This window comes from Lipophrys pholis (genome assembly GCF_963383615.2).
Source record: "Lipophrys pholis genome assembly, chromosome: 13".
In the NCBI taxonomy this organism is placed as follows: domain Eukaryota; kingdom Metazoa; phylum Chordata; class Actinopteri; order Blenniiformes; family Blenniidae; genus Lipophrys; species Lipophrys pholis.
Window position 1 is genome coordinate 28,341,065 of NC_137632.1, and position 12,755 is coordinate 28,353,819.

The 12,755-nt window shown below is 43.4% G+C and overlaps 1 protein-coding gene across 2 annotated transcripts in view; it reads right to left on the bottom strand.

The window, feature by feature from the left end:
- frzb (frizzled related protein) overlaps nucleotides 1-12,755 on the bottom strand; it is a 21,677-nt gene continuing 8,922 nt past the window's right edge. The window contains exons 3-8 of one of the 2 annotated variants that reach the window (XM_080478632.1): nucleotides 7,599-7,634; nucleotides 6,680-6,739; nucleotides 5,393-5,461; nucleotides 3,047-3,251; nucleotides 2,910-2,973; nucleotides 1-1,526 (exon numbers count right to left, since the gene is read on the bottom strand). In XM_080478632.1, coding sequence (XP_080334758.1) covers nucleotides 1,467-1,526; nucleotides 2,910-2,973; nucleotides 3,047-3,251; nucleotides 5,393-5,461; nucleotides 6,680-6,739; nucleotides 7,599-7,634 — 494 coding nt within the window. In that variant the 3' untranslated portion in view covers nucleotides 1-1,466. The remainder of the gene's footprint in view (nucleotides 1,527-2,909; nucleotides 2,974-3,046; nucleotides 3,252-5,392; nucleotides 5,462-6,679; nucleotides 6,740-7,598; nucleotides 7,635-12,755) is intronic. The other variant, XM_080478633.1, reaches the window with a different exon arrangement.

Below are 12,755 nucleotides of genomic sequence, written 5' to 3' on the forward strand. Positions count from 1 at the left end.
TCACGTCCCCCCCGGTCTGTTTCATGTGATTTAATCAGTAAACAGGTCGTCATGGCGATTATGTCTTTAAAAACAATAGAAACAGGAAGTAAAAACCAAAGAAAAGTAAGACACATGAAACAATCTGCAGGCTGAAGAAAGAAACGGAAACGACGACGAGTCCAAAAAGGTCGACGCCTTCAAAAGTGTGCAAACCTTCAATCTTTACATGTCGAGACTCTAAATGAGTGAAAACAAGAAGAAGAAGTTTAGAACGACCGTTAAACTACGGCTGTTATTTACAGGTGAAGCTCCGGCGTCTCCGCGGTGACGTCTCTCGGGCTCGTTCCGTCTCGTCACAGTCGTCTGGCTCTTTCATGCTTTTCTTCCTTCGCTCTTTATTTCTCTTGTTGCTGGAACTTCTTCCTCTCTTTGTCTTCACGTCTCCGTTTCTTAGCTTGTCTTAATTCTTTTGTCTTTTAAAGTCACTTTTGGTTTAATTGGTATTTCTTCTCTGTTTCGTCTTTTTGCAGTTTGTGTTTGAACTGAAGGATCTTTGTCCAGGTTTGTGGTTCGTCTCTCTGCTGTGGTCTTCTGTCCTCCTGTTGTCTTCTGTCCTCTTGTGGTCATGTTGTGTCTCTGATGTTATTCTGGGTTCTTCTCATCTCTCGTCTTTTTCACTCTCTTCATGGTTCCATGGTTTTTTAAGCCATTTTAATTTTACTTTCCTTGAATTGTTCTTCATCCATACTATAACCCAGTCCGTCTAATCTTTATTTTCATCTTTACCACGTTGTTATTTTGGGTATTTTTCCATATTAATTTGTGTCTTCAGTCACTTTGTGTCTCAGTATTCAGTCAGGTCTGTGGTCATTTGCTGCACATCAGGTCATCCTCACTGGACGCGGTCTGACGACCTCCATCGCTGTTTTCATCTCCGTCGTTTCTTTGGTCCTTTTTTAATAAAAACCCTTTTTGTGGATTCCTGCCGTCGACGTTGTTGTTGTTGTTGTTGTTGATGCAGTATTTCCTCGCACTTCTTCTGCACGACTGAATGAAGTTCAGGTCGACGTGATGAATCGTTGTTGAAACCAGCAGGAGGAAGAAACGTGGAGCCGAAAGGGAAAGTTCATTGAAAGTGTCTCGTACGTTTTGGAACGGCTGCGTTTAAAGCTTCACTCCTTTCTGCTCTCAGGGGAGTGCTTCAAGTGTGCACACACACACACACACACACACACGCACACACACGCACGCACACACGCACGCACACACACCTTTAAAAACACACACTAAACAATGTCTGTGCAAAGAAAAAAATAAAATCAGACAGATGAAGAGATGAACTACATTCAGCTACAACAGCCTGTGATAGTGCAATATCTACACACACACACACACACACACGCACGCACGCACGCACGCACGCACGCACGCACGCACGCACGCACGCACGCACGCACGCACACGCACACACACACTCTGTGGTCTCAGTGGCGGCTCCGGGGCGGCGGCGCTCTGCGTTTCCCCTGCAGGATCTGATCCCACCTCTGAACACAAAACAACAACAACATGAGAAGAAAACGTCGCGTCAGCGAATCAGAATAACTAGAATCCCTGAAAGAACCTCTGGTACTTTAAAATCATTAAATGATCATTTTCAACCATTTTCATCCAAATTAAAATCATCGAGGAGCAAAAAACATGTTGGAGCTTTAAAACGTAAATAAAGTATTCTGAAAGTGTTGGAAAGTATTTTGTTCCCCTTGCTGTAGTATATTGGGGTAGTACTGTAGTACTCCCTGTCATTACCATTAATGAAAATGCAAAAAAAAAAAAACTTAAAATCTAAACTTTAATAACAGTTGATAAAGTTGAAAAGGAGATTTGATCCCGACGTTAAAAAGAATAAAACTATAATCGAAGCCCAAAACTTTAAAACAGGAAGTATTTTATTGGAGACGTTACAAACTTTTTTTTTCTGATTTTGCTCATTTTACTGTTTAACTTTAAAAAGTACATGTAAGTTGGTTTGTTGATTTTCAAATTTTTTTTTCCGTTTCCATTTTTTATTTCTCCAATTTTCTGTAATTAGTTTTGAGGCCGTTTATCAAACTTCCATTGACCCTTTCTAGTAGTTTTAGCTCTTAGAACTATTCTACCTTTCTATTTTAAGCCATTTGAAGCAGTTTGCAGCTTTTTAATCGTTTTAGATATTTAAGCATATTTTGCCATTTCGACAGTTTTTTTTCCATTTTCAGGTATTTTTTAGATTCTTTTCAAATAAGTTTGCTGTTTTTTCTTTTCTCTTTTCTCGAGCTTTTAGCTGCTTTCCCGTCTTTTGAAGCTGCTGTAAGCTGTTTTATCAATTTTAGATATTTTCAGCAGGTTTTTTTTTTTCCATTTTCAGTCGTTTTTAGATCGTTTTTAAACTAGCTTGGGTTTTTTACCTTTTAAATTTTGACGTGGTTTTATTAATTTCCGGCTTTTTCTGCTTCTTTTTTTAGGCCATTTTTAGTCAGGAGATATAAACTCCTTTTGGAGGAGAGCTGAATTCTTTTGTTTTAAATTGATTTTTTTACTGATTATTCAAATATATATATTTTTAAATCATTTAAATCTTTTTTTCTTTTTTCTTTGAGCTAACTTTATTGTTCCTTTTAATGCTATTTGACTGAAGAGGAAAACACGTCACGCTCAGCATGAAGCTGATTATTCAGAACTCTAGATTAAAGGAAAACTTTGTGTTTTTGTGTTAGAAAGAGTTTTAAGGGATCTGAAGGAAGCTGGATGATCACATGCACGTCACTGTGTGTGGGTAAAAAGCTTTTAGAAACCTGGATTAAGTGTCTCAACCGTCATGGAAGTCTAAAGTCGGTGAGTTTCGAGTGAAAAACTGCTGAGTGTGCATTATTTCCTGACGTGACACTGACCTTCACCTTGCGGCCCATTCGGTCCTTCCACTTCTGAGCCACAGAGCTGTCAATCAAAAGCAGCCTGCCAGAAGAGAAAGTGGGATTTTAGTTACAGGTACTGGAGTACAGATTGTAATCCCTGCTTGTGTTTGTACCTGGACGTCTCCTCGTTCTCGTAGCCCATGATGAGGTACTCCTCCCCGGGGACCAGCGGAGGACACAGGCAGGAGGACGAGTAGTAGAGCGTCAGCGTCTCCCGGGGAATGTTGACCAAGGAGGACTTGAGCACCTCCTTCACGTCGATGATGGCGGTGGGCTCCAGACCTCGGTTCCTCACCTCCCTCACCCTCGCCCTGATCACTGCAGGAGACAGTCGTCGGCGTAGAGTGAGACGCCGAGCAAAGACGTTACAACCCTGGAGCGCCGGCGGTGGTTTAAACTCATGACACATCAAACTGGCTGGCCCCAACTCACCCAACTCTCACCCTCTAACTCACCCAACTCTCACCCTCTAACTCACCCAACTCTCACCCTCTAACTCACCCAACTCTCACCCTTTAACTCACCCAACTCTCACCCTCTAACTCACCCAACTCTCACCCTCTAACTCACCCAACTCTCACCCTTTAACTCACCCAACTCTCACCCTCTAACTCACCCAACTCACCCTCTAACTCACCCAACTCTCACTCTTTAACACACCCAACTCTCACTCTTTAACTCACCCAACTCTCACTCTCTAACTCACCCAACTCTCACCCTCTAACTCATCCAACTCTCACTCTTTAACTCACCCAACTCCCACCCTCTCACTCACCCAACTCTCACTCTCTAACTCACCCAACTCTCACTCTTTAACTCACCCAACTCTCACCCTTTAACTCACCCAACTCTCACTCTCTAACTCACCCAACTCTCACCCTTTAACTCAGCCAACTCTCCCAACTTTGACTCACCCACTTAGCCGGACTCCCAGATTACTTCTGAAGACATGTCACAAGTGGACAATGACTAAGAGACACGGTAACGACCAAAGAGCGTGACCTGGACTTCGTGGAAGTTTGGTAAAGTTGACCCGGGGTTTGACGACATGCCAGTTAGTTGAAAATGTCAACCAAATGTATTTCCCACAAATCTGTTATTTGTCAAAATTCATCTGCATCCCCTAGAGGATTCCTCTCCAGGCCAAGTTATTGTTAAAAAGAATACAAATAAAAAACGCATGCTGAAAAACCCCCAACTAGGAACTACAAAAAAAGAAGTACTTTGACTTTCACAAGATGAGTTACAACTAAGAAATAATCTACCAAATGAAGATTCTTTACTTCCTTGTGTCATAAATAAACATGTGTGTTGCTCCATAGTTACAGTTACTTCAACAGAAACCAACTTTATCTGGAAATATGACACGATCCAGTCAAAGCTGTAAAGACGGGGGTAATTATGGACAATGAGACCACCAGCAGGAAGACGTACGAAGAAAACCTCTGACGCTTCACTGAACTCGGTTTCAATCACATGTAAGCATTTTGGACCCGGGTTCTTGTTACATGACGGCTGGAAACAGAATCAAAAGTCTTTGCCAAATGGATTCTGTGGCCAGAAGAATGATGTGTGTGAAGCTCACATGGAAATCTCTGTGGATTTGCCAAATCGTGTCTGCCTGCTACGTCTTGAGGTTTTGTCTTTTTTGTCTCTAATTTAATCTTGGTGATCTAATTGTGTCTGCAGGACACTCTGCCCTCCGTCATGGGGTGGTGGTGGGTTGGTGTGGGGGGTGGGGTGGGGGGGCAGGCCTGAGAGAAATAATGAATCTGAACAAGAGGTCAACCCAGTTCAGTGAGATTTCCAAGATAATTGAGTCGGACGTTTGAGCCACAAGTGGAATAAAGAGGATTCAGATTTTTGAGAAAATAAAGATCTTGGAGCAGGACGTTTCCGCCCCTCCCCCGCCGGCCTGGAGAGCCCCAACCATTAAAAACCATTAGACAAAAACCAATAGACGCCCGTTTATTCACACAAAAATAATTACTTTAGAGACATTGAGAGCCATAGAACCACACTGAATAGAACCAAACATCGTGGATCGCCAAGAACCTGGAAGAGGCTCTGAGCCAGTCTCTGTTTAACTTTAGCGTTTCTAACATCCCACCCACCTACAGGAGTCAAACTAGAGCTACACTCGGTAGAGTGCAGACCTATGCAAAACGCTTAGGTTTACAGAACTGAGTTAGCATCACTTGCATGATAGCCGTTAGCTCATATCAATGCTAACGAGCCTGTCAGGTAGCTACATCACTGTGAAACACTGAGCAGGGAGCGTCTCCATGGCAACAGACGCTGATCTCCTTCGATCTCCTCGATGAGGAGCCTCTCTCAACTGCTTTGTATGGGACATTTTTTCACAGCGTTGGGGGATTTATTCTGAAACAGTTCACCGTTAACGTCCCAGAATCTAAATGGATTGGTCATTGGATGATTGGGAGTCCCAGGCGACTTACCGTAGTTGTAGTTATTCTTCAGGTAGGTCTTCAAAGACATTCGGACCGTCTTACATCTGCAGCGATCGACTGAAATGGAAGAAAACTTTTATCAGCGCTTAAAAAGATATCCAGGTGGACTTCTTTAAATCTCAGCCTTTTCCTGACTGAACGACTCCCGTAGAGCCGCCCCGGTCTCTGTCCAGCTGTCGAGGCTGGTTAGCAATTCAGGCTATCGGGCAGCGGTGGCCCAGGGGTCAGCACAGGAAGCTCGTGTTCAGAAGATGGTTCAAACCGCACCGGTAACCCCAAACTGCTCAGGTCACGGCAGGAAATCAAATACAAGGATCAGTGACGAGCGAGGAAGGGGGCGGGTAAGCCTGAAATTCAAACTAACGGTTGAATATAACTGCAGGGGTGAACGTTAGTCCCTCCATATTTACCATCTGATGCACCCACTGGACTGTCAAGGTGCCTTCGCCTATCTGGGACCGCAGTACAATGCCCACATCTTGACTGGTGAACTCGTACTACAGACCCATTGGTGGTTAGTTTGGTAAACTTTGGACAAAGTCGAGCAAACCTCTTCCTCTGAGACCGATCCAGTGTTTACACATGATTAAACAAAAAACCCAAGAAAGGCTGAAATCACTGGAACCCAGACCACGAGTCGGTTCTGTGTTTTTGTTACATACAGAAAACAGAGCGATGCAAATATTCAACCAACTTCCTGCTGTCTCTCTTGGTTTGAACACGTACTTTCTGGTTTCTGTCAGGAACACGTTTCCACTGATGAAGTACTGAATGGTAGGATTCGGTAAATGTACAGTTAGAGACGCATCCATAGATTAAAAAAACCCACAAACAGTCTGTTGATGATCCACTCACGCAAGTGACAAAAAAAACCAAACTGTACTGCAGAGGTAGAGTACTGCGCATTTCAGAAAAGTTGTCTCCGTTTCCATGGAGACGAAGACCGATTCGTTACGTCAGGGATTCCCAAGTCATTGTAGTTTCTACGTGAATACGTCGCAAACGGCGGCGAATACGTCGACTGTCTTTACGAAACACTTTTAAGTACAAAGTTGTGGAAATCCTTCGCAACTGAAATCAAAATACAAACGAAACAAACAAACGCTGGTGTTTTGTATGTCAACTTCTCCTTTTGTCTTGTATTCCGAGGCTTTCGTACTGTTTGGAACTTTGCTCTTGAATTTGTAGTTTTGATTCAAGTGAGCCTCGGCTGGAAACCCGGTCTGGTTTGCATTGAATGCGAGAAGAGCCTGACGGTGGTGGGCGGTGCGTTACCTCCGCTGGGTCCTCTGCAGTGCAGGTTGCTGGAGTCCATTGGGAAGTCTGGACTTGATTCTGTTGATTTGAACCCAGAAAAGAGAGTGAACTGGACAGTCGGAAACACACTGTCATGATGCACTTTTTTACGTTCTTTCTGTATTTTTTCCAAGTATCTGCACTGTACTCGACTTTTTACTTTTCTTCCTTCCAAATGAAGACACTGGTACTTTCTGCTTCTTTTCTTAAGTCTGCCTCGTTTCCTTGTTTTGGCCTCTATTAGGACGATTCAGCGTCGCATTGAAGGGTTAAAGGATCTGATGGTAACTGTTATTTAGATGAAGAATTCAAGATTGAATCAAGTTACATGAACAGTGACCGAATTCCAAGACTTCCAGTTCCTTGGAACAAATTGAGCCATGATCTGTGTGACGGCTGACGATACATGGGTGTATGTAGTCGAATGGGTACTTCTACCAAAGTCTTTTGTTCTGTTGTTGGTTGGGGCGGCGCAGTGTTGCCTCACAGTGAAAACATCCCGGGTTCAATTCTGGACTTTCTGTGTGTTTGCATGTTCTGCCGTGTGATGGATCAACGACCTGCTCCATGTATTTCACCAACCATCAGCTGGGATCAACTCAAATCCCACAACGTCAAATCGGATAATGTGGAAACAAATGACGGACAGACGGTATTCTGATTTAAGACAAATGCAAGTTGACATCAATTTTACAACCATCTTCATGGCACACAGCATCACAAATATTTCATCTTCACTGGTCCAACCTGGACCTGAACCAGGGACCTTCCTCACTAAGCAGCAAACAGATTTAGGGAACCACTAAACAGGCATCTTTCTTTGCCATTTCCATCTTAACAAACCATTTAACTGAACAGGAAGTGATCAGCTCATCAAAATGTCAAAGGTCGTCCTCACCTGGGTTACACCTGGCGGGGTCCTGGTAGTACGGATCTACGGAGTCAAACAGAAACAGTCACTTCATATTATTTCTTGGTCACATGATGGGGAGACGATGGCCGTGTCCATCAGTGCAAGACATGACTGGAATATTGACCTGAAGCTGACGCCAGCGTCCAGGATTGTGAAGTAAGTTAACAAGACAGCAGCACGCAAAAGTCATTGAGAGATCATATATATATATATATATATATCTTTAATTTATTTTTTATTTTAGTTGCAAACCCAACACTTTTTCAAAAGGACTCCAATCTTTGGGCAAAAAAGGATTAAAAAAGCAAAGGAGCAAAATAGCTCACTGCTAAAAACACTTAAAAAAAAGGTGAAACAGCTAAAACTGCCATCCATCATCCATCCATCCATCCATCCATCCATCATCCATCCATCCATCCATCCATCCATCCCTCTCTCAGACCAAGCCAGAGCTCTCACCTCTCCAGAGAGTGACCAGAGAGCTTTGCTTCATAGCTCAGCTCCTCTTCACCATAAAGGTCCTACAGTGACTGTTACTGCCGCCTTCTGTCCCAGTCTGACATCAAGAACCTGAGAAACGTAAACTCCTCCACCTGGGGAAGGCCCCCCCCCCCACCCCAAACCATCCTGTCCCTGGAGAGGACCATGGACTCAAACCTCGAGGAACTGATCTGGATCCAAACAGCTTCACACTTCGCACAGGGAACTGTTCCAGTGAGCGCTGGATTCTCTCATTCTGCACCAAGACGACAACATCATCCGCAGAAAGCAGAGATGTTCCTCGACCAGGGTGGAGTCAACGTTGTTCCTCCTGCTTCGACGGTTCGACAATTAATTAAGTACCTTGAATATCTAAAAGAGTCCAAACTGACGACGCAGCCAAAACGTCTAAAAACAGCTAAAATAACAAACCTTAACACGACAAGGTTTCAAGAGGAAATGTTTAGTTTCTGCTTTTTTTCTTTTCAGAAAAGTTTCATGTTTGGGCGTCAACGTTTTGAAAACAATGACCGTTTCCACAGAAATAATCAAAACGATGTAGTTCGCGTGCCAGGCCTCGAGGGGGCGCTGTTGCTTGTTTCTGTAATGAAGCCACACACACACACACACACACAGCAGAGAACAATGAGCTCTAAACATTATCCTGTTGTTAATGTTTTGTGTTGAACACGGACATTCTAGTGGACAGACCACCAAGTTGGATTGTTATTACGGTGACTGTCAAAATAAAAGTACCAAGTCCCAGGAGAATATGGAGTCATGACACCACCGAGGGAACTTTGTTCTGATTGGCTCTACTGAGCATGTGCAGAACTACTAGTTACTATGACCGTAGTACAACCTTTTTTGAATAAAGAAACACCCAAAATGCAATGACAGCTTTTCATTTTCACTTAAAAACATTGTGTTGTTGACCAACAATTTAAAACTAAAATAGCTTAAAAATGGTCAAACGGATTAAACCTCTAAAATCGCTTAAGCAGCTTAAACCACGAGAAACGCGAAAAAGGAAAATCAAAAATCCAAACGGCTAAAACCATGATAGCTCAAATGTCAAAAACAACCAATTCAACTCAAAATATATATCAATAAAATGAAAACAGCAAAAAAAGTTATGAAATATCTTTGATTCTAAATTGTAAAAATGAAACCTTAACATGACTGCCCCCTCAGATATGATCATTGTGTGTCTACAGAAACTCTACAAACAACTTTACAACTTCGTGTTACTCTTATTTTAAAGTTTGCTCTACGGCTGCACACACATTAATGGTGTGGGGCGCGGGCCGGACCTGCTGGAGAACGAAACCGTCAGCAAGGAGGAAACGTCCCAGACGAGTCCTCTAATGTCCAACTGTCTTTGAATGCAACACAGAGCAACAAAACTGTGGCTGCTTTCTCCTCAAACTTCTGAATAGAAACATTCAGAAAACTGGAGCGATCCACCCTGACCCAACCTCCGAGAGTCAACAAATCACACAGAGGGAAAATCCCAAAGCCCCACTGAGCCGAGCCGGGCCGGGCCGGGCCGGGCCGACCCGGGGCAGCGCAGGCCGGGGCAGACCGGAGGTATGTGGGTGTATCGTCACGGAGGTCAGAGGGCAGCTGGGGGGTATTTTTCTGGTGTGGAGGAGCAGAGGACAGTGAGGGTTTTATGGAGGGTGAAGTGAGGGGGCCGCTCGTATCAAGGAGCTCTTTGAGAGAGTCGGCGGGAGCGAAGCCGGACAGGAAATGACTCACGCTATCTGTCGGAGGGCGACGGAGGAACGTGACAGAAAACGGCAGGAAAACCCAAGTTTCTCTCCCTCAGGGGTCCCGTACTCATTAAAGCTCCACATATAGTGTGTACGGATACAAATACAGTATATCTATGTGTACTGAGCAGAGTTTGTAAAATGAAGTTCAGAACAGACAAAGTTTACATCATTTCAACTGAAACTTCCATAGATTGTGGATTTATTGCACATTAACAAAATATCTGATTCCTTTTTAATTGTTTATCATTATACTTCACAAGTCAAGAAAATATTCGAATAATTCTTAGGATTTGATTAAGACTACAGTAGTTTTGAAATATAATCAATATATATTGAAATATACATTAAAATAAATACATTTATCTGGCTTTTGTGTGCATTATTATTGTTAAATTACTGCGTGCTCTAAGTTTTTATTCTTCTAAACTTATTATCAACATTGTTGTAACTGTAACTGTAATAATAATTCACAGCACAATATACTGTGTTTACTGTACCTGTTTGTTTGTGACAATTAAAGGACTTGACTGTACGTGAAACCATTAAAATACATGTTTTCTGAGGTGCACCAGTAATTTGCTTCATATTTCACCTTCAGGTGCCAAAAAAAGTGCAGCTAAATTCAATAAATATTCCAATTTAAAAAAAAAGGAAAAAAAACAAAAGTGTTGAAAACTGAATTTCAGGGTGGAGTGAGAAGTAAACGTCAGCGCCGGGTGTTTACTGAGCTCCGGAGGTGGAAAAAAAATAAAACAACAACAACAACAACTCTCAGGCGATGCCAGATTCTGCTACAAAAAGCTAAATATATCCCCCCGGTGGGGCCGATGGGGGTAAACACTTGGGTAAGTGTGGTTTGTCGACGCCCCGGTCCGTTCACGCGTTAGCAGCCGTAACAAGCCACAGCCGCTACGAATCAACGTCTGGATGATTCCACATGTTGAAGAAAAAGTGTGGAAAACTGCTGCGCGTCGTCCAGTAGCAAGGAAACACCTCCTTCCAGGCAACAAGTCTCACACTGAACGGCGGAAAACTAGAATCCTGTGGACAAAGTTCAGTTTGTACATGAAGACCGTCGCCATCTCTCTCTGCTCTATGCACTTAGCATGTAGCATTAGCAGATACTTTCACTAAACTCCAGCTTACTGGCTGAGCACAAAACTAAACCTGACAACACGAAAGATACGCAACCGCAAAATTAGCAACAGCCTGAATCTGTTATCGCTGCGATTAGCATTAGCATGCTTTGAGAAAATGTAACAAACTTTTTTTTTTTAAGAGCAGCTTGCACATTGGTAGTTTATCGCCGCCATTTTGTTTCTCAGGCCCCGTTTACACGACGTTTTCAAGTGAAGATGGAAAAGGTTTGTAGCGTTTTTGGTGTTTGTTTCCACGACGACGATGGTCGGAGCCAGTCAAACGCAACTTTTTGAAAACGCTACGACTTCGTCTCGATGGAAACGGGGGGAAACGCAACACACCGTAGTGAAAGGTAAAAAGAACCTAAGACCCCATTTACACAACATTTTCAAGTGACATTGCAAAACTTTTTGAAAATGTCTCTTAAGGTGGACCTTTTTGAAAAACGCTCCGTCGCTGTGTACTTTTCTAAAATGCTGCTACTGCTACCGGGAGAAATCACAACTTTTTGAAAGTGCTCCATCTCGACAGAAGAAAACACAATTTTTCTGAAACGTTGCTGCTGGTCCTGGTCATCAAGGTCGTAGTGACTCGTTCTTCAGCACATGCGCACTAGAGCCAATCAGAACAAAGTTTCCTCCGTAACGTCCCAGCAGTAACGTTAGCACGCCCTCTGCTGGTGAAACTGCAGGTTTCATTTCCAGATGAGGATCAACAAGAGACTCAATAAAGAACCGAATCGTTCCGCAGAATCTAAAATAGAATCGTAAAAATCTCATCAATACCCACCCCGAACCAAAACTCTATTCCTCCGTATGAACGAGTAGCTCATGTATATAAAATCACACAGGAATGACGTCGGACATGATAACAAAAGCTTTCAGTTGAGACAAAACTAAAATGTCTAGAAGGTCGTCTCTCGACTGCTTCCTTCAAGAGTCCATCATCTTCCTCCTTCTACCTCAGACTGTTACACCAACCACCTCCAGGTCCTCCGTGTTACTACCTGCTACCAGGTACTTTCCTGGTTCCTCCTCCAGGTTCCCAGTGAGCTCAGGCCAGGAGACAATGTGATGTCGGCAGACGGCAGCCTCTGATTGGCCGGTGCTCACAACACAGATGAGTCAGATGGACCTCGTTCAGCGGCCATTTTAAAAACCGGATCACAACTGGAGAGGCGCTCAGAAGCAGCGGCGAGCTGCAGACGTTTCTTTGTCTGGTGGCGACCAGAGGATTCAGGAGCTCCACGGAGGGAGGATCAGGAACCACCGGTGTTTAGGATTAACTGGTTTCCCTGTTAACTGGTGACCTTCCTCCTCCAGTGTCTCCTTTTCACAGCAGATGTTAAAAACCCGACCAGAACCCGGAGCTGTCCAGGAGAACGTCGTTTAACCACATTTCCATGAAAGTTTAAAGTATCGTAGTGTTTGTTTGTCTTATATTAACATCAGCTGCTGCTGACGGCTGCTGGCACAAGTCACCAGTTAACAGGGGAACCAGTGAAACCGAAACACCGGACAGTGAAGCACCATCGTAATGATCCACATTTTGTAATATTATTAATAAATATATAAAAATATATAGTATTTAGTTAATAATTTGAACTGATGTCCAATGCAGGTTAGCTGCGCATCATATCAGGGTGATGACTCCGCCCACGCCACCGTCGTACTATGTTGTCATGGAAAACGACGGAGGCTGAGTGGAGTAGGAGCTGGTAGAAAAACGGCATAAGTCTGCCTCC